This window comes from Oncorhynchus gorbuscha, linkage group LG20 (genome assembly GCF_021184085.1).
Source record: "Oncorhynchus gorbuscha isolate QuinsamMale2020 ecotype Even-year linkage group LG20, OgorEven_v1.0, whole genome shotgun sequence".
NCBI classification, from domain to species: domain Eukaryota; kingdom Metazoa; phylum Chordata; class Actinopteri; order Salmoniformes; family Salmonidae; genus Oncorhynchus; species Oncorhynchus gorbuscha.
Genome location: NC_060192.1, coordinates 24,935,257 through 24,957,107, shown reverse-complemented (window position 1 = coordinate 24,957,107; position 21,851 = coordinate 24,935,257). Strand labels below are relative to the sequence as shown.

At 42.7% G+C, this 21,851-nt stretch overlaps 2 protein-coding genes across 2 annotated transcripts; both read left to right on the top strand.

Annotated features, from left to right (window-relative positions):
* Window positions 1-287: 287 nt before the first annotated feature.
* LOC124007047 (28S ribosomal protein S12, mitochondrial-like) lies at window positions 288-1,879 on the top strand. The gene is made up of 3 exons (XM_046317312.1): window positions 288-421; window positions 549-599; window positions 1,177-1,879. Exons 2-3 carry the CDS (start codon window positions 551-553, stop codon window positions 1,560-1,562), a joined length of 435 nt encoding a protein of 144 aa, XP_046173268.1. The 5' UTR covers window positions 288-421; window positions 549-550; the 3' UTR covers window positions 1,563-1,879.
* Window positions 1,880-2,014: 135 nt separating this feature from the next.
* Window positions 2,015-20,844, top strand: kif4 (kinesin family member 4). The gene is made up of 30 exons (XM_046317310.1): window positions 2,015-2,285; window positions 2,621-2,744; window positions 2,858-2,972; window positions 3,079-3,269; window positions 3,501-3,599; window positions 3,696-3,862; window positions 4,077-4,171; window positions 4,371-4,493; window positions 5,145-5,320; window positions 5,430-5,491; window positions 6,197-6,329; window positions 6,524-6,582; window positions 6,867-6,972; window positions 7,289-7,411; window positions 7,611-7,784; window positions 7,974-8,077; window positions 8,289-8,433; window positions 8,677-8,787; window positions 8,930-9,013; window positions 9,343-9,456; window positions 9,768-9,923; window positions 12,691-12,788; window positions 16,323-16,452; window positions 16,671-16,955; window positions 17,203-17,280; window positions 19,118-19,219; window positions 19,374-19,541; window positions 19,684-19,809; window positions 19,941-20,060; window positions 20,229-20,844. The coding sequence occupies exons 2-30, from the start codon at window positions 2,622-2,624 to the stop codon at window positions 20,379-20,381; spliced, it is 3,720 nt and encodes a 1,239-aa protein (XP_046173266.1). The 5' UTR covers window positions 2,015-2,285; window position 2,621; the 3' UTR covers window positions 20,382-20,844.
* Window positions 20,845-21,851: the final 1,007 nt, after the last annotated feature.

Genomic DNA, 21,851 nt, shown 5'->3' with positions numbered 1-21,851 from the left:
AACAGAATTGACCTCAACTCTAATTTGACACTGCTTTGGCTTACCTCTCCAGCTCCAGTCCACCCCTGTCTATTTCAAGGGTTATAACATAAGGACTTATTTAGAAAATGGGCTTATTTAGAAAATTATCAACATCAGATCCACAAGCAGTTCTAATTCGTGGCCAGCATAATGTGCATTGTGTTTTGTGGTTATTTTCGTGTACCCGACCAGTAGGTGGCAGTAGTGCTCTTACAAAAATCTGCAACAGAAGCTGTCGCACTCAATGCGGAAGAATATATCAAATACTTCCGGAGGTCAAACGGGTGAGAGTGGTTATGATTTTTGTGTGACATTTCTTATTTTCCATATGACAAGTTGTTATATACTTTGAAAACACACGTGGGTGGTTTATCCTTTGACAGGAACTGAAAAGCAGCAGGTACGATTTGAAAATACTATAAAACACGGTTTTAGACTAGATTAGAGTTAATGGTAGGGTTAGCTGCAAGGTTCCCAGTGTGACACAGACAGGTTCCCCCTAAATCCTGTCTTTGACTCTTTTGCAGGGATGGCTTTATTGGGGAGTCTGAGACCAGCGTTCACATCATTTCTGCAAGGTAATGTCATCGTGCATTCGTATTACACACACAGCAAAAAAATGTATGCACACATGACTGTAAAGTTGCTTTGGGTAAAAGCGTCTGCTAAATGTCACATAATACAGTAGTATAATCATATTACACACACACACACAGACGGTTGACAGAAAAAGTAATTTTCCATGCACTTGACTTCAGACCTGCAGGGGTGGGTTATCTTACCTTGTTAGGGCCAGTTTGCTTGAAGCCATGAACTCTGTTGATTACACTAAAAATAAGTATTTATTGTAGAGCAGATGATGATTAAATGTTAAGATGAATGAAGTACGGTACTGCATTAGCTGGAGTGAAAGCCTGCTCCCTCACTGCACCTTTTGTGAAGATGATTTCCCATCCCTACTTCAGAATACCCTCAGCATCTTATTGAGGCCCATTTATCAGACCGCAGGGTTCCCTCACACCTGGGACAATTTTTTTAATCAACAAAAGTTGATTATAGAAAATCTGTAGCCAACACCAGTTATGTTTACAGTTTTTACTCTCGACATTATAAATTGGAGTAGATCTCTTATGCACTCTTTGTACCCTAATACAGTGTCTCAGTCTGTCTCCCAATGGTCTGGACCTGTCCTCTCCAGAACTATGGCTACGCTGAATCAGATGCATCGCCGTGGAAAGCCATCGCCCCCTCCCCCGAGCGTCAGCGCCATGTTCGGCCGCCCCCAGCTGAAGGCGGTAATTCTGAAGACAATGATCCGGAAACCCAAGAAGCCAAACTCGGCTAACCGTAAATGTGCCAGAGTCCGCCTCAGTAACGGCAAGGAGGCAGTGGTGTTCATTCCTGGGGAGGGACACAACCTCCAGGAGCACAACGTAGTGCTGGTGCAGGGGGGCAGGACACAGGACCTGCCAGGAGTCAAGCTGACTGTGGTCAGGGGAAAATATGACTGTGCCCATGTTGTGAAGAAGAAAAATAACTAATAGGGACATGGGAGAGGGCGGTGGGGTGCGAATGTGTTTTTTGTTGTGTTTGCATAATACATGTGTAAGTTTAAACATGAGTTGGATCCAGTGATTTATCTTTATCGTATCTTGTGATTTATCCCATGTATCAGTAATTCCCTTTTTGTTTTGTGGACTTCAGCAACCAGTCCTCTGTTTCCAGAGATGAGCAGTCAGCTCGAAGAGGATTTACCCGATTCAAATTAGTTAAGAAATATGATTATATTATTTTCAGATCTTGATATTGCTGCATTTTATATTGTTCCATTAAAATTAAATTCATATTTGCAATGTTAGTGTATTATATGTTCTGTATTTGTCAATTTTATTTTGACATTTGAGAAACCACCCGAATAGACTACAATCTGGAGAAACAGGCGAATGACAGCCACTCTGTGACGCAAAACGCGTGTTGGAGGCGGGGCAGAATATTTGAAAGTGGCGGGCAAGACGAGATCCATGGCAGGCACCGACCGAAGTTCTCTTTAGAGATAACAATAGTCAAACGTTCAGTCTACATTTCTTACGACAACTGGAGTGGTTATATGCGATTTATGAACTGACAATTCTTATTCTTTCGTCTGAAAAAATAGTTTTTAGAAATTTTTAGCAAGCTAGAGGCACACACATTTTAGCGGACGTTAGCTAGCCACTGTACAGCTCATTGCAGGGGTGAAGACCAACGTCTTGTCAGACCCTAAGGTAAGTGACCGTCCTCCTCAGCTATCTACTAAACTTATTTGGATGGGTAGAGCATGAATCATAATGGGGGTTAGCTAGCCCGATGATATAGACAAGTTAACGTTAGCTAGACCGGTACTGTAGCTAGCTAAGTGCTGGTTAACAACACTAACAGCCGCGGTCCGTACTATTATCAGAAGGGTTTGGTCGGTTGTGAATAGAATCACAACGAGGCTAAAATAGCTTTCAGAAAATACATTTCCGATATGCAAATCTTCCAATGACAACATTGCTTTAAAGATTTGGCCACATTTACACAATGTTGTTTTGAATCTGTCAATCACCTGATTTCGAAGCATGACAAAGGAGGATGATAAGTCGATCCCTGTGCGGGTTGCCCTGCGGTGTCGACCTTTGGTTGCTAAAGAAATCAACGAGGGTTGCCAGACCTGTCTCACTTTCGTGCCAGGGGAGCCACAGGTCAGCAGTCTATGCCACAAGACAAAGCACTTGTCCTGATGTTTTATGTATCCAATTTCATACCTAGCTACATAACTAAAATTATTTTCTAATGTAATTCATTTATCTTGCAGGTGGTTGTTGGCACTGAAAAGGCGTTCACATACGATTTTGTTTTTGATCCTACAACTGAACAAGAGGAAGTCTTCAACAGTGCTGTTTCACCATTATTGTGTGGTCTTTTTAAAGGTATAGAAGACTAACCTTTTACTTTCACACAATATTATCCATAAACCAGTAAGCTGACGAAATGGGATGGGATCAATAAGCTGTATGTTTCTACTTATCTTTTAAGGCTATCATGCTACTGTGCTTGCATATGGTCAGACTGGTTCGGGGAAGACCTTTTCTATGGGAGGAACATACACCTCGGCCCAGGAGAATGAGCCCACCGTTGGAGTCATCCCCAGGGTGGTCAGAATGATCTTCCAGGAAAGGGAGAAGCATACCGATTGTGAAATCTTTCTTACAGTGTCTTATCTGGAGGTGTGTGGGAACCTCTTAGTTTCTATTATTTAATTGTCATAACACAAAGCCATAGTTTGATTGTAATGGCAGACAACAACAAAAATTGCGTTCCTCTTCTCAGAAAATCAAAACAGGGAGTTTGCCAAAAAAGTGACTATTCTGATTAATAAAGAAATCCATCTCATTGGTTCTGGAAGTATCCTGTGCGTGTTTTTCTGTAACATTATGTCTACATTTGATTTGCCATAGATATACAATGAAGAGATCCTGGACTTGCTCTGTCCATCGGCATCCAAAGATAAACCATCAACCATCAACATTCGGGAGGACCCCAAAGAGGGCATAAAGGTGAGTGAACTATCTGTGACCGTTGAACGTGTTGCCTGAATGTGTTTAAATGGACTGTTTGTTTTAACCCATTCTCCATCTGCCTCCCTGTCTTAGATTGTGGGCCTGACTGAGAGACAGGTGATGTCTGCCCGTGAGATGGTAGGTTGCTTGGAGCTGGGGAACTCAGCCCGCACTGTGGGCTCTACTGCGATGAATGCTGCCTCGTCTCGCTCCCACGCAATATTCACCATCACCCTGGAGCAGCGCAGGGGTGCAGACAAGTCGGTCTTCTCTTTATTTCTCCCATAAATCTCACCTTCTAATATTCTTCTCAAGGAAACGTTGCAGTTCTTAAATGTATCGAATACGCAGAGCATAAATATGGTTTATATACAAATATCTCATGATATAGATAATTCAATTAATTTGATTTAAGTTTGTCTGCAAGTTGATTTGTCCTCAGTTCTTCCTTTGTGTTTCCAAATGTGTGTTTAGATCTGACAATGTGGTGTCAAAACTACACCTGGTGGATCTGGCTGGCTCTGAGAGACAGAAAAAGACCAAAGCTGAGGGAGATCGTCTGAAGGAAGGTGAGTTGATTACCAGAAGCTAATCTTTTAAAAAACAAGCTTTCATTGACTGTATTAATCTGTGTACTTTAGTATTGTTATGGTAAATTATTAGCACAATCTACATGTTTTAAATGACAGTCCCAGTTCAAATTCAATGTTTGATTTAGTTCAGTATCAGAACCTTATTGATTTTCTGCTTTCATCCTGTCTGCTCCAGGCATCAGCATCAACCGAGGCCTGCTCTCCCTGGGAAACGTGATCAGCGCCCTCGGTGACGAGAGCAAGAAAGGCACCGGCTTTGTGCCCTACAGGGACTCTAAACTAACCAGACTGCTGCAGGGTGAGCGCTCAAATGGATGGTCACCTTATGCAGGTGTTATTGACACTAACTGTGTTTGGGCAGACCAAATCCCAGGTTTACCACCCAGAGGATCTTTCTGGGTCCAGTATCAATTTAGGATTTGCTTGTAAGTACAATGCAGCCTAACATAACAAAGATAGTGTCATGTGGTACAAGACCTTGTGGTAGTCAGATGACTGAAAGAACAGTCAAGAGAGCAGTCAAGTTACATACCCTAAGGCAGGGAAGGGCAACTGGCCAAATCACGGTTGACAACTCCCAGAGTGCAAAGATCCTTGGCGTGACCATCGACAACACTGTTCTCTGCAAACGTCAAAGCAGCGCCGGCTTTGACTGCATATATGGGTGTGGTTACGCAGACCTGCGAGCCCCTGCGGCCGCTCATGATTATTTCAGATTTTGTGGCCCCCTCCCCTATCCGTTGTCCATCCCTGCCCTAATGCATTCAACACAAGCATTCATTAAAATCTAGCATGTTTTTCTTAGATTTAGAGACTGATTCGGTTCTATATATATATATATCTCTCTATCTATCTCTATATATCTATCTCTATCTATCTATCGCACACACTATACTAAGACTTAATGTTTTAAGGTGGGGGTTAAATAATAAATACTGCTCTCCTTCAGATTCATTGGGAGGTAACAGCCACACCTTGATGATCGCCTGCATCAGCCCTGCAGACTCCAACATTGAGGAGACGATAAACACGTTGCGTTACGCTGACAGAGCCCGCAAGATAAAAAACAAACCTGTGGTCAACGTGGACCCTCGAGCTGCTGAAATGAAACACCTGAAGCAGCAGGTAGTGACCACCCTACTGAGTGACTGTACAATTTGTGTTTTGGCGAAGTTGACTTGATTTTAAGTGTCCATTGTTTCGATGGGAATGTTTCCTCCTCTTTTGAACACAGGTTCAGGAGCTACAGGTGATGCTTCTGCATGCACGTGGAGGTGTGTCACCAGTGCTTTCTGGGTAATTACTATGCTATTTATTTTGGGATAATTTCCCGAACAAAGATACAGTCTAAAGTTGTTTGAACCCTTGATAAAGATCAGCAAATAAAATAAATAAATAATACAATATGAGCTATATTGCATGCACAGAGAAAAACATTTTGTGTAACAAGTCATACAAACAAACAAAGATGGGGGGGTCAAAATGATTGGCATCCCTGTTTTCAGTACTCTCTTTGGGAGGATATTGACACTGAGCCTTTTTCTAAAATGTTTTATGAGATTAGAGACCACGTTGTTCCACAAATAAATGGTTAATTGACCACAAAATAAACATTTTGCAATGGCCATCTCAGTCTCCGGACTTGAACCCCATTAAAAACTGGTTTTAATTGAAGAGGGCAGTCCATAAGCCCAGATGAAGGATGACAAGGAAAACGGGTGTTTTTCTTCCCCTTTTATTTATATATGGGTGTGTATTTACAAAATGTTTCAGAGTAATTGTGTTACTATCAAATAATATAATTTCCCCCTTGTTTTTTGTTTTTATCATATAATATAGCTCAGTATTTTTATTATTTTATAGTCTTTTTGCACATCCTTATCAATGGTGCCAATAATCCTGGACCAGACTATATGTCCTCCTCTCCATCTATTGAGCCAAAGAGTCTGTCAACCTATAATGACTGAACATCCATACTGGGAACATTTCTTCTCTGAAAAGGTCGGAGCCAGTGGAGAACATGTCTAAGATCCTGGAGCGGACCCATACCCTACAGGATGAGAACAACAAGCTGAGCCGTGCGCTGAGCGAGGCAGCTGGCCAGACTGCCCTGATGCTTGAGAGGATCATCATGGTGAGGATGAGGGCCTGCACTAGTGTAGGACTGGCTCTGTCATACTGCAGGCAATGTCAACATCACACAGCAACGCTGACTGACCATCCATAAACATACAATTATCCTTTTTAGTTATTCATATTTGGAAAGATATTTGGAGGTATTACCATGATCGTCACGTGTGCCATCCTTTTTTGTTACCCCACCCACAGACGGATCAAGCAAATGAGAAGCTGCAAAGCAAACTGGAAGAGTTGAGGCAGCATGCAGCGTAAGTCTGAATGTCTTTTTGTGAACTAACACTCACACTTGACCCCCCCCCTTACGAGCTCTGACTTTTCTGATAGCTTCTTTATTGAGGAAGAGTTTACTTACTATGACTGTGATATGTGGTTGTCCCACCTAGCTATCATAAGATGAATGCACAAACTGTAAATCGCCGTGGATAAGAGACAAAGGACTACGCTGTAAATATTTAAATGTCATGTGCTGTTACCATTGTCTGATTAGGTAATTGGCACCATAATTGTGTTGAACACAAGGCTTATCGTTTAGGTGTAAGGTGAACCTGCAGAGGGTGATTGAGACTCTGGAGGACCAGGAGCTGAAGGAGAATGTTGAAGTGATCCAGAATCTGCAGCACGTCATCCTGCAGCTCCAGGTACGGCCAGACGAGGGAGCGCTCACAAGGCTGGGTCTACTGATGCATTAGACTCCATTCAGTCCTCTGTGTTTAGCAAGCAAAGCATTTTCCCCCTGAATTTCATAGTAGCTACGCTGTTTCTGTGCAATGTCATAACCTTAATGATCATGCTAGTCAAGGATAAAGGACACTTGATTTATTATGTTTCATTGTACACATTGCACGTTTCAACATTTGAATGGCTGGGTATTTTAGTTCCCTTTCCAATATTCAGTCTAATAAGAAGCTGTTCTGCATCCTGGCTGGGTAATAATGTCTGCTCTTTTTCCTCCAGGATGAGAGTGCTGGCCTTGCTGCCACCATTGAGGCGTTGGCTGCAGACTGTGGGGCTGAAGGAGAGGACAGCCCGGATGGGCCAGGGAGTGGCAGCAGGACCCCAACTGATGGCTCTCCTTCAGTAAGTCTGGTCATCTAGAACCACTCCTCTAATGCAGAAGTCTGTCTGCTGCAGGTTTACTCTTCCTGACATGTATCTGATTCTGTGCAGTTTTGGGATTATTGCATTTTCACTGATTCTATAGAATTGTTGTGTGTTTAGGTTTTGTACAACAGGTGTGTTTTTGTTACCATACAAACAAACATGTCACTCTTCACAGGCTGCTGCTGACAAGGACTCTCCAGAGACCTTCACTACCCAGCATGCCCTGCGTCAGGCTCAGATGTCCAAGGAGTTGATTGAGCTCAACAACGTTCTGGCTCTGAAGGAGGAGTTTGTCAGGAAGATGTGCCAGAACGACAGCCACCTGGAGCCTATGCAGACTGAACACCAGGTAGGGCTGGAGATGACAGACTGGAGAGGGGAGAGAAAATATGGGTTGGCTGTAATGGAGGTTCAGAGGGCTGAAACAGGGAGGGCAACACCAGCACAGCACTTTGATTCTTATCCACTGGGAAGGTTTCAAACTGAACTGTTGGAGCAGCTTTTTAATCTGAACTCCTCATTAACGGTTCCCCTCTAGAATAACATCAAGAGCCTGCAGACATCAGTGGGCTCTCTGCAGAAGGAAAAGGAGGACCTCATACAGGCTCTCCAATCTGCCAAGAAGGATGTCAATCAGGCTAAGTAAGACTTAAGTATTTTAATAGCGTCTTTATGTTCAGGCTGTGTAGTCAGTTGATATGATAGTTATCTGTCACACGAGTTTCCCTCTATGATAGCCACGAGCTTGGTGTGAAACAGAATTTTACGTTTAGTATAAGCATTTCTCTGCAGTAGAATGGAATCATCAATCTCATTTCTTTCTGTCTTTCTTCCTCTCTCCATCTTTCTCCAGGCTGAGTGAGCAACGGAGAAAGCGTCTGCAAGAGCTGGAGGCTCAGATCACAGACATGAAGAAGAAGCTCCAGGAGCAGTCCAAACTCCTCAAGGTCAAAGAGTCCTCTGTTCGCAGCGTGGCCAAGCTCAACCATGAGATCCAGGTAGGACAGTGTGCTTTCCTCTGGTGTGTCACTGTCATGGCACTGTGGTATACTGTGAGCTGTGGTTATACTAGTTACTCTGAACTAATGGGCACTGTTGTTCAGGACAATGAGAGGTTTTCAGTCTGGATCTCATCGGTCAATGGGCTTTTGTAATGAAATGTTTGAATGTGACCTAATGATGGTACTCTTAAGACGAGGTTGTTGATGGCTTCTCTGATTGTCTGCTCTCTTTCCCTGTAGGCTATGAAGACTCAGCGTGTACAGCTGATGAGGCAGATGAAGGAGGACTCTGAGAAGTTCAGAGTGTGGAAGAACAAGAAGGACAAGGAGGTGCTTCAGCTCAAGGAGAAGGTGTGTGTGTGACGTGTGGTAGCGACTCTGGTGGACTCACCAGTCCATAGATAAGGCACACTGTTCACCACTTTCATTTCCATGTGGTTTAGATGATTGATTTAGTTTTTATTTCAATAACAATACATTTCTCACCTCTCAGGACCGTAAACGTCAGTTTCAGATGGTGAAGCTTGAGAGTGACTTCCAGAAGCAAGCTAATGTCTTGCGTCGTAAAACTGAGGAGGTGAGGCCTGCTCCTGGCTATCTGTAAATAGTGCTATCTGGTTTGCTTAATAAGGATTTTGAAATGATTTTTACTTTTGATACTTAAATATGTTTTAGCAATTACATTTACTTATGATACTTAAGTATCTTTAAAACCAAATACTTTTACTCAAGTATGATTTTACTGGGTGACTTTCTATTGATCTTTTAATCAAGTATGACAATTGGATACTTTTTCAACCACTGGGTCTAATCAACCAGGAAAACATTTTGTGTCAATTCTTTAATTGTTGTTAGCTGGAACTGTGGTGAGCGGTAAGTTCTAACTCTACAGGTGTTCTCCTTCAGGCCGCAGCAGCCAATAAGCGTCTGAAGGATGCCCTACAGAAGAGGAGTGAGGTGGCAGAGAAACGAAAGGATATCCATTACAGAGGGATGGAGGGAGCAGCCGGGAGAGTGAAGGTACTGTGAATTATTTGATCAGCGATTTGTCAGTGGTCCTGGTTTTCAAGAAAGGAACTGATTGCCATAATGTGTTATGTGAATGTGCATGCTGTGGTCTCAGTGATTGTGTGTGTGATTTTACATGTGCTGCCTAGGGTTGTGAAATTTCAATAAATTCCGTGTTTTTCCAAAATCCTGGTTGTATGATTTGTGGAATAAGGAGGTAAACCAGGGAATTTCTTGAAAGGTCCTGAAATGTTGAATCTCTAGTACTGTCACTGTGTACGGAGGACTGAGTAATGTATGCTGTTACCTGAATCTGTGGGCAGACCTGGCTCCTGAACGAGGTGGAGGTGCTGGTGAGCACAGGGGAGGCGCGGCGCCACCTGCAGGACCTGCTGGAGGACAGAAAGATCCTGGCAGAGGAGATCTCCCAACTTAAACAACAGATGGAGGCAGGGGAGCGGCCTGCTGCCAAAGTCAGGGTAAGTGGAGTCCTTGTCTTAAAAAGATCAATGACAATCTGAGCTTTTACTAAATGAGTTATCAGTGGAATTTTCCACTGCAAGGCTACATGAGGAAATGATGCTTCTCTGGTTTTCTACAGGAGTTAGTTCAAGGGGAATGTGAACACTAGGCTTTAGAACACCAGCTAACTAAATCGCCAGATTGGCAATGTTGCATCACTGGCACGATTTCCAAAAACTGTCTCAAAGACCATGAACTCTGCATTCATTAATGAGCAAATTTAGCTAATGTCTAACCATAGTTTAAAAGCTGAGAAACAGCCATTTCCAATAATATGATATATAATGGCACCACATGAATTAAATGGTAATCAGTCAAGAAATACCTGTGGAAAATCTACGCTTTTTTCCCCCTAAACAAATGCTATTTACGTAACTTCCTAATGGTGATGGAGGAAAAACTGAGCATGTTAACTATTCCTGGTTTTACAAGGATTGAAAATCTAAATAGTAATCAGAATAGTAATACCTTTTTATTGTGAATGAGTCACAGCTGTTTTGGTGAACGTGGCATTTTTCTTAAATTCTACGGAATGATCTGTTATCAGAAACCTATCTGGATTGTATATTAACTACATATCTGCACCAAAACATTACAAGTGCATTTGATTTGAAATATGATAAGGAAAGACACCCACGTAATATTAATAAATCAAGAACATTATTTAAATAACTTTATTGAGGGGAATACATCTCATTCAAACCTGAAAACAAAATACAAGTTACATCTCAAATTGGAATTAGAAAAAAGATGAAGGCATACATTTTAACCCCCTTCAAAGAGTCAAAATGGGAACAAATTTGAAAGCAAACAGGTGAGGTGGCTAGTGACGCTGAGCTACTGGGTGACGATTAGGAGTACCTTTACTAGTGCCTATGTCTGCAATGAGTCCCATTTGGTCCTTCTGTAGCTCAGTTGGTAGAGCATGGCGCTTGTAACGCCAGGGTAGTGGGTTCGATTCCCGGGATCACCCATACGTAGAATGTATGCACACATGACTGTAAGTCGCTTTGGATAAAAGCGTCTGCTAAATGGCATATATTATTATTATATATTATTAATCAAATAATTTAATCACAAAATAAATTGGTCCCCTGCAATGCATAACTGCTTGCCCTTGCATTCTGGTACAACACAAATAAACCATGCCATTTCCTCCTATCTTTCCTCTAACAAAGCCAACCATTTCTAGAGTAGTCCTGCAGTACATACTTTTATCTCCCTCACCAACTTTAAACATCGGCTATCTGAGCAGCTAACTGATCGCTGCAGCTGTACATAGTCCATCGGTATATAGCCCACCCAATTTACCTATCTCACCCCCATACTGTTTTTATTTTATTTACTTTTCTGCTCTTTTGCACACCAGTATCTCTACCTGCACATGTTCATCTGCTCATTTATCACTCCAGTGTTAATCTGCTAAATTGTAATTATTCACTCCTATGGCCTATTTATTGCCTACCTCCTCATGCCTTTTGCACACAATGTATATATATTATTTTTTTCCTACTATGTTATTGACTTGTTTAATTGTTTACTCCATGTGCAACTCTGTGTTGTTGTCTGTTCACACTGCTTTGCTTTATCTTGGCCAGGTCGCAGTTGTAAATGAGAACTTGTTCTCAACTAGCCTACCTGGTTAAATAAAGGTGAAATTAAAAATTGAAGTTCACATAGGCTCAACTAGGCTGTGAGGATGTGACTGTCCCTCAGCCCTGTCTGCTGCCTCCACAGCATGTTGTCCTGTCTGTCATTGACACTGTTGGGACAGCTTTTATTGACTTCCTGGTGCACAGGTGACATGTCTACAGGGAGGTCCTCCTCGTGAAGGTCTAAGCTTGAGGGGGAGGGAGCTAATATACAGTATGTAAAGGCCTAATATTACATAACAATAATAAATCATTAGCAGTTAGAACAGGATGATTTAGGCTTGTTACCAAGCTACCAGCCAAATTATTTTTAGGAATCATAGATAAACCGATACCTAATGAAATATCTAGCTAACTAATGATTATATGGGTATCATACTTTTTACTGGTAAAATATCAGTCCTGCTGCAGCCCTCTTCTCTTGTGGGTTGCTGGCTATCAACTACTGTAGAATCAGGCTCTAGACAGTTTATTTTAGCTCTTAACTATACCAATGACAAATACTCTTCAAATTGATAATATGAGCATTTGATTTTGTACAGTTATCAAAGACGACGTTTCATGTAAAAAAGACAAGAGAAGTGCTAAATCAAGTAGATGGCTGGCTCTCTGCCTTGCCTTGTTTTGGCTGACTGATTTAAAAGACAATCTGAAGAAATACTATAATTACCAACATAAAAACAAATTGAATACAGTTTCTTACCTTAATGTTGTCCTTAGCTCAATGACAAAGCTGTCAAAGTTATGAGAACCCTTTCAGGTCAAGTGGAGGAGAGGTTCCTCTTCATGGCAGCATTCACTTTCAGTCCCCTGCCAAAACTCACAATTTGCTCAATCCTGCCAATGACACATCAACGTCAGTTGTTTCTATGGCAATTCAAGATGCCGCTACCCATACCTCCTAATAATCGTTTATTATCAAAACCCTAAAAACAGAGATGTTAAATGCATATGGTTTAGTATTAGTGGACAGAATACATCTCTTTGCTTAGCTTTACTTCCTGAAGTTTTTCCATTCCCCCTTTAACAGCTTTTACTGTGTATTCTCTCCCCACTCGCTCTACTCCCACAGCGTCGGACCCTCATCATCTCAGAGCTGGAGAGTCAGGGAGAGTTGGAGGCGTCTCTCAGCAAACAGGTGGACAATCTGGGGACAGAAATAAACCTCAGGTGAGTCTGACTAGTTCAAAACTGACTTACTACCTCCTGCAGCTGAGGGATTCCTTCTAACCTAAACATTGACCTATATTACCTCCCGCAGCTGAGGGATTCCTTTTACCTAAACATTGACGTATATTACCTCTCGCAGCTGAGGGATTCCTTCTATCCAAACACTAAACATTGACCTCACCTTACTTCTAATGCATTTGATTTTATTACATGACTCTACTGACGTGAAAGACATCCACATAATTTGTTTTTCAGTTGCGTTGCATTGCTATCCATTTTTGCACTGTCATTGTGAATTCCTGGCCTACCTCCCCTTGGCTTGCCTGGAGAAATGTTGATGTCATAGTGAGGCTTTGCTCCAGAGCTTTTCACACCTTCCAAAGCATACGCCTTCCCCATCTGTTCTTTTGTTAATTCCTGTTGATAGGATATTGTGACGGCTGCCAGACGCAAGTCCTTAGAACAGAGTAATGATATATGTGAGGAAGTATTTAAGTTTGGGCAGGTAAATCAAACGTTATTTGTGTAGACACTACTGTGAAGTAACTTATAAGCCCATATCCAACAGTGCAGTTCAAGAAGAGTTAAGAAAATATTTCCCAAATAAACTAAAGTAAAAAATAATAAAAGTTACACAATAAAATAACAATTACGAGGCTATATAGAGGGGGTACTGGTACCGAGTCAATGTGCGGGGGTACAGGTTAATCGAGGTAATTTGTACATGTAGGCAAGGGTGAAGTGACTGCATAGATGATAAACAGCGAGTAGTGCCGTGTAACAACAAAGGGGGACAATGTAAATAGTCTGTGGCCATTTTAATAATTTTTCAAGCAGTCTTATGGCTTGGGGGTAGTAGCTGTTTAGAAGCCTCTTGGACCTAGACTTGGCGCTCCGGTAGCGAACAGTCTATGACTTGAGTCTTTGGCCATTTTTTGTTCCCAGTGATATACTGGGCCGTACACACTACCCTCTGTAGTGACTTGTGGTCGTGAGGCCAAGCAGTTGCCATACCAGGCAGTGACGCAACCAGTGCTCTCGGTGGTATATCTGTAGAACATTTTGAGGATCTGGGAACCCATGCCAAATCTTTTCAATCTACTGAGGGGGAAAAGGTGTTGTCGTGACTGTCTTGGAGTGTTTGGACCATGATAGTTCGTTGGTGATGTGGACACCATGGAACTTTAAGATCTCAACCTGCTCCATTTCAGCCCTGTTGATCTTAATGGGGGCCTGTTCGGCCCGCCTTTTCCTGTTGTCCCCAATCTGCTCCTTTATCTTGTTCACATTGAGGGAGAGGTTGTTGTCCTTGGCACCACACTGTCAGGTCTCTGACCACCTCCCTATAGGCTGTCTCATTGCTGTTGGTGATCAGGCCTACCACTGTTGTGTCGTCAGCAAATTTCTTGATGGTGTTGGAGTCGTGTCTGGCCACGCAATCGTTTGTAAACAGGGAGTACAGGAAGGGGCTGAGTACACACCCCTGAGAGGCCCCTGTGTTGAGGATCAGCGTGGCAGATGTGTTGTTTCCTACCCTTACCACCTGGGGGTGGCTGTCAGGATGTCCAGGATCTAGTTGCAGAGGGAGGTATTTAGTCCCAGGGTCCTTAGCTTAGTGATTAGCTTCGTGGGCACTATGGTGTTGAACGCTGAGCTGTAGTCAATGAACAGCATTCTCACATAGGTGTTCTTTTTGTCTGTTGGGACTGTTGGGACGGTATTTCAAATTGGAGTGGGTGTAGGGTATCCAGGAGGATGCTGTTGATGTGAGCCATGACCAGCCTTTCAAATCAACGTTATTCAATTATTGCACCCACAGTGCTCGCGCACGCCAACGAGCGTCTGCGTTGCCACGGGCTAATTTATATTTCTGACGCAGATCGCTCTGCAAGTCCTGCCTCTCCCATCTCCTCATTGGTTTATAGAAGCAGGTACCCACGTGCCATCTCCTCGTTGGTTATACCCACGTGGGTGAGTGAAAGACGAATGGGGTCAGTGGCTGTAATGTACCTAATTTATGAAAGTTGCCAATCTCAATATAAAGTCAAGAAAAGGCCTGAAGGAAGAGAGATGACTAGAAACGATTCGGTTGACCCTTTTATGTGTGGATTAATTGGCGGCGTTGAGGACCTTGTGCATTTCAGGTAAAATAACAACTTAATGTTTATATCCCAGGACAAATTAGCTAGCAAGTGCAAGCTAACTAGCTGAATTTCCATAAATGTTTAATGCTTTTCGACCTGTCCCCAAATTAATATAATTGGTTCAGGGTTTGTTTTGATATTTTAACCTGCGTGTCGTGATCGCGTTTAGTGTGGGGGGACAAAATAAATGTATGCACAATGGCGCATGCACGCAGCCGGTTTGGGTTCCGTGTGACTCACATTTGCTGCTGAGAGTGTTATCACACAGTCATCCAAAACAGCTGGTGCTCTCATGCATGCTTCAGTGTTGCTTTCCTCGAAGTGAGCATAAAAGGCATTTAGCTCGTCTGGTAGGCTTGCGTCACTGGGCAGCTCGCGTCTGGGTTTCCCTTTGTGTTCTGTAATAGTTTTCAAGCCCTGCCACATCCGATGAGCGTCAGAGCCGGTGTAGTTGGATTCATTCTTAATCCTGTATTGATGGTTTGTCTGAGGGCATTGCAGGATTTCTTTTAAGCGTCAGGATTAGTGTCCCACTCCTTGAAATCGGCAGCTCTAGCCATTATCTCAATGCAGATGTTGCCTGTAATCCATGGCTTCTGGTTGGGATATGTACGGATGATGTTGTTGATGCAGCTTTTGATGAAGCGGATGACTGAGGTGTTATACTCCTCAATGCCATTGGATGAATCCTGGAACATATTCCAGTCTGTGCTAGCAAAACAGTCCTGTAGCATCCGCGTCATCTGATCACTTCCGTATTGAGCCAGTCAATGGTACTTCCTGCTTTAGTTTTTGCTTGTAAACAGGAATTGGGATGATAGAATTATGGTCAGATTTGCAAAATGGGGGCAGGGGAGAGCTTTGTATGCATCTCTGTGTGGAGTAAAGGTGGTCTAGAGGAGCTTTTATTTTTTTGTTTATATATTTTGTGGTTGCACATGCTGGTAGAAATTAGGTCAAATGGATTTAAGTTTGCCTGCATTAAAGTACCTGGCCACTAGGAGTGCCACTTCTGGATAAGCAGTTTCTTCTTTGTTTATGGCCTTTTTAAAGTTGTTTGAGTGCGGTCTTAGTGCCAGCATCGGTCTGTGGTGGTAAGTAGACGGCTACGAATAGTATAGATGAGAACTCTCTTGTTAGAGATAGTGTGGTCTACAGCTTATCATAAGATACTCTACCTCAGGCGCACAATACCTTGAGACTTCTTTAATATTAGACATGGCGCACCAGCTGTTATTGACAAATAGACACACACCCCCACCCCTCGTCTTACCAGACGCAGCTTCTCTGTTCTATCGGTGCATGGAAAATCCCGCCAGTTCATTCATGTGTATTTATGTATTTTTATAGACAAACATTCACATGTAATGTCCCATGGTTTTCCTCCTAGGAGTGCCCAGATAGCTGACCTACAACAGAAGGTTCTGGATGCAGACAATGAGGGGCGCTTGAAGCAACGCTGGGACAACATCACTACTATGGTGGAGGCCAAGTGTGCCCTCAAGGTCCTCATGTCAGAGGTAAGACATGAGCTTATTCGCGTATTGTTGAACTGCAAGCTTATTAGTCTCAAAAGTTTTCAATGTCTTGAAAATAATGTAATTCTTTGCCTATTAGCCTACCTTGTAAGCTAATGTTTGACAAAATACATGGCAACCCAAAATGTAATTGGACTATTTAGTATTTTAGCAATGCTCTTATTCAGAGCAACTTACAATAAATATCACCACCTCCACAGCTGGTGTCTGCCAAAACGACCAGTTCTACGCTGGAGAGCGAGCTAAAGCAGGAGAAAAGCAACGTGCTGGACCTTCAGAAGACACTGTGTGACGAGAGGAAACTGATGTCTACCATGGACATGGAGCACCAGCACCACCTGGTGGAGCTGGAGCAGATGCACCAGGAGAAGGTCCTGTACCTCCTGGGTCAGCTGCAGAGCAAGGAGAGCAAGTCAGTGGAGAAAAAACAGGAGGAGGAGACTTCAAAAAGAGAGAGGGAGCTTCTGCAGCGCCTCAAGTTCCAGGTCTGTCACACTGTCCTCTCAGCTACTGTGCACAATAACATTCTGGAGGAATGTTCATCAGGGTCATACAGTCAGGTCTATTTACGTGCTTATGGGCTTGTTTCTGCTATTAATCCTCATTATCCAAGCAGGTTGATTTGACTTCAAGTTCAACTCAGTGTTGTGTTTTAGACAACTCTATCAAAGACTGATCAGGGTGAATATAGGTATTCTAACCCCCCTCCTAATTCAATGCCTGTCTCTACAGGAGGATGAGATTGAAAAGATGCGGGAATTGAATGAGCAAAACCAGAGGCTGATGGATGAAAATGAACAATACAAACAGGTAAATGCCCAGATGAGCCTGTACAAGGACAATAGAACACTTTAAAGTATCTACAAGAACAAAGGTCTGCAGTAGAGTTGGGTGGTATCCAGATTGTCATACTGTTTCTGTACCATACTGGAGTATACGGTATTACCGTAAGTGCACATAAAACAATTTAGGCACTTGGGATCTTGATCCAGTTAGCAAACCAAATGCATTGCTGTAGCCCTGAGCTGGATATAATTTATTTCACATCTTAGATTTCTTATAGTTATACTTACACACTCACAGGCCAGAAATTCTATCTTTATTTGCTTTTCATGTTTCCCCCACAGCTCCCTCTGCTGGGATCTCTTAATTGGGCCTATACTGACTGAATTTGTAATTATGCCCATCTGTGAAGTCTTGTTGTTGTGACATTGATTGCCATTGCCTTGCACGCTGAGGAAGGAAGGAAGGAAGGAAGGAATGTCCATTTACTTTTGTTTACCGGAGTGCTGTCCTATTACTGTTCTTTTCATGATATGCAAGGATCCACACCTGATTTTTAGGCTTATATAAGGTGGAGTACAGCACAGTTGTTTATTAGGTACACAACCCTGTTCATGAAAATGGATGAGTCACGTGGCCGTGGTTTGCTATATAAAGCAGTCATCGAGGCATTCAGTTACTGTTCGATCGAACGTTAGAATGTGCAAAACGGGTGACCTAAGTGACTTTGAGCGTGGTATGATGGTCTGTGCCATGCGCCGGATCCAGTATCTCAGAAACGACCTCCTGGGCTTTTCATGCACCACAGTGTCGAGGGTTTCCCCAGAATGGAGCGACAAACAGAAACCATCCAGTCAGGAGCAGTCCTGTGGGAACAGCTTTCTGACGAGAGCGGTCGAAGGAAAATGGCAAGAATTGTGCACGCTAAAAGGCGGGCCATAAACAGACAAATAACAGTGGTGTGCAGAACGTCATCTTGGAACACACAACTCGTCTATCTATTGCCACACCAGGTTCCACTCCTATCAGATAAAAACAAGAAGAAGCAGCTCCAGTGGGCAGGCGATCATCAACACTGGACAATTTAGGAGTGGAAAATCTATGCCTGGTCAGAAAAACCCCAGTTCGTGTTGCGTCATGCGAATGGCACAGTCAGGATTTGGCGTAAGCAACGTGAGTCCATGGACCTATCCTGACTGGTGTAAACAGTACAGGCTGGTGTCAGTGGCGTTCCCGGCATCCAATCTTTTGTTATTTTATTACTTGACTAGGTAGTTCAATTAAGAACAAATTCTTATTTACAATGATGGCCTACCCCAGCCAAACCCTAACCGACGCAGGGACAATTGTGCGCCACCCAATGGGACTCCCAATCATGGCCGGTTCGGTTGTGATACAGACTGGAAACGAACCAGGGTCTGTAGTGATGCCTCTAGCACTGAGATGCAGTGCCTTAGACTGCTGCGCCACTAGGGAGCCCAATCTGCAGTAACTGCGTGATGCGGTTGCGTCAGCATGGACCAACATCCATGTGGAACGTTTCCAACCTGTAGAACCCATGGCCCGAAGAATTCAGGTAGCACGCAGCCCCCGCAATGCGTGGGTGCCCCCAACCCCAAATGTTTATTTTCTTTAAATAATGTAAGGTATTTAAAATGATTACCGTCAGTATTTCAAAATACCTCGGTATAAACGGTATATTACCAAAACCTAATCTTACATGTACCCTAATATTAATGAATGTAATTTGTAAAGTTTCTCACACCCTAGGTGCTAAAAGCACAGGTTATTACAATTCTGAACATTTATGTCTACTATTTGTTGAAACTGTCCATATCAAGCAACTTTTGCTCTGTGTGTTCAGAAACTAACACTGCTCCAGTTGGCCAGTGGGAAAAAGATCAACAACCTACTGCCAAAATCCACTCAGTCCCCAGATGACTCCTTTGAGTACATTCCGCCTAAGGTAAGCCACTGGCACACTTCTTCACCAGTCTGTTTTATATCCAGCTGTTGGAGTGGAAATTTCCCCCATTCGAGTCTAGGGGAAGATGACCCTGACTTAGACCAGCGCTAAGAGATCGCACCATCTCACGGCTGGTGTTTTTCACCTCCTGCAGCCTAAAGGCCGGCGCTTCACTACAGCCAGGGCTCCCCTGAAGATGGCCATTGACATGGAGGAGCTAGAGTCTCCCTCGGAGTCAGAGGAGGTTGAGTGGTGCCCTGAGAAGAATGAGAGTGGCCGTAACAGAAAGAGCTCCAATGTCAAAAAACCCAAGGCTACAGGGGTGAGAACATAGACGTAATGTATAGGAAATAATTTAGTGAGACTGGGGCAACACTGTTAGTTGTTTAGAGATGATCAGATCAATATTCTAATGTATTTGTAGTGTTAAATAAGTTTTCACATCTGTATGCCTCTTCCTTCAGTGTGCCTGTAAGGGTCGCTGTGGCAACAAGCTGTGCCGGTGCCGTAAGGGAAAGATGACCTGTGGGGAGAACTGCCAGTGTGACCATGAGAAGTGTCGCAACATGGACAACCAGACGTCCAGTATAGTAAGTTAAAATTGTCCATCTGTTGTCAGATATCTGTATACCATAGGCTCCCTACATTCACTAGTGGGAGAATATTTCATTGTTTGTGCAGTTTATTTTTGTTAATCATTTTCCTCTCTTCCTAAAATCAGGACTCCAGCGAGGTCACCGACGATGGGTCCAAAGATTTAGTTTCTATTCCTCAAGACCCCACAGCCATTAGCCCTGGTGATGCCACGTTCTTTAAACCACCTTGTGTCACTCCCACCAAGGTAGGCTCCTCTATACCAATAACGCAACAGGGTGGTGACATACCCGTAACAGACTCATCGCACATCACTTTCTTTTGCACAAAACTGCATTTTAGGTGGGTATTGGGGTTTTCAGATCATGTCCTTATTTTGCTGAAAAGACTATCTTCCTTGCTGTGTTCTTTATAGCTTGTGAGGAAGAGTGTCTCTGTCGAGGAGGAGGAAGAGGAAGATGAGGTTGAAGAAAGGAACACAGCCAGCTTCTTGAAGAAAAAACGAGTCCTTACTAGCTTCCAGAACAGCTTTTTCTCTGGATGTACGCCCATCAGGGAAGAGTCTTAAGGTGGGAAATGCATGCTAGTATAGACAAGACATGCAAGGTCTTAGCCTCTGCTATAGGATAGTCCTTTTATCTGTTTGTTTTTTCAGTGTTTTGTTGGTCATTTTTCAATGTCTTTTAAATGTCCTCATTTACGTTCCTTGTAATAAAGTGTAGCAATTGATTCTAAATGAGACATCACTCTTTTATCGGTCTAAATCTTAGAGGGCACAGAAATCCACTTCCTGTGAACTGCCGTAAATGGCCTAATTATGAGGGCGAAATACATACATTTAAAGAGACTATTTTTAATTAGACCATCATACTAGGGAGTTATTTGTCACTTGAAATATAAATGTTTAATAGTTGAATGTATCTGATTTTCTATCAATAGAAATTGCTCTTTTTTTTGGTTATAAATTAATAATTCATGATTTTAATTTTCTGTGGAAGATTGGAACAAATAAACATAGTTAATAAATCAAACTTTCTTAACTTGCAGTTGTCTAACAAAAATCAAATCATCACCCAGTTTTGCAACGATGTTGTTAGCATTCCCATTGAAGACTCTTGCAGTGTTTACACTCCGCTCCCAACCTTTTTAATGCTTCAGTCCAGAGTTAACATGACATCCACTCTGAGTCTGAACTGCTGCCATTTTAAGTCTCAATCAAAGCAGTGTGACTATATAGAGGGGAAAAACCTTTATACCGAAGTGACCTTTTTTTGTAGCAGGTTAGTAGAACTTACGCAGCAGGTTAGGAGACCGCGGTTAAGGGAAATGCCCTACTAACCTGCTATGAGAATCACTTTTGTATCGAAGTAGTGTGAAAAGATTGTCCCATATAAAGGCAGCATAGGCCCAAATTAAAAATGGTAGTGAGTGAGAGAGCACTTTGAAACCAAATACCTTTTGCTGAAATTGACAATGGCCCAGGGTGGTTTGGATGGTATGAAGTTTTTGAAACTTTTAAGTTGAGACAAAAAATGACTCATCCTAGGAATGTGGAGAATGCTGAACTGCACATGGGAATGACAATGCTGACAGGAGAATCATTTTAAATGTTTCAATACCTAAAAATGCTGAACCTATGTCTCCTGTGACTGTCACAGTTTTGAGTTACGTTGATGACATACGACGTAAATATGCTTCTGGGAGATGGCCAGTTTTGGCCACTTAAATCAAGTTTTTAGCTAAAAAGAAAGTGTTCCAGGAAAACAATCGCCAGGAATTCGGCTACAAATTTGTTTCAATTTAGGAAATCTGTTCAAGTATTCCCAGGAATAAAAGAGATGTGATTGTGTCTCCATGTAATCAAGGTATGAAATGATTGTTCTTTTCAAATGCACTTTCTCATTGGGCTTAGTTGTGGTCAATTTGCTGGGTACAAATGATTATAATTATGTTCTGGCCCCAAACCGTCCTCTGATACAAATCGGCCCGCGGCTGAGTCTAGTTGCCCCAGCCCTGCTCTAAATATTGAGAAATGCGG

Excerpts from the sequence above, each read along its gene's own strand:
- LOC124007047 (XM_046317312.1), top strand. The coding sequence starts at position 551 with ATGGCTTTATTGGGGAGTCTGAGACCAGCGTTCACATCATTTCTGCAA. Across the intron at positions 600-1,176 it reads GTTCACATCATTTCTGCAAG|TGTCTCAGTCTGTCTCCCAA; the intron begins GTAATGTCATCG and ends ACCCTAATACAG.
- kif4 (XM_046317310.1), top strand. The coding sequence starts at position 2,622 with ATGACAAAGGAGGATGATAAGTCGATCCCTGTGCGGGTTGCCCTGCGG. Across the intron at positions 3,863-4,076 it reads CAGCGCAGGGGTGCAGACAA|ATCTGACAATGTGGTGTCAA; the intron begins GTCGGTCTTCTC and ends ATGTGTGTTTAG. Across the intron at positions 7,412-7,610 it reads CAACTGATGGCTCTCCTTCA|GCTGCTGCTGACAAGGACTC; the intron begins GTAAGTCTGGTC and ends CACTCTTCACAG.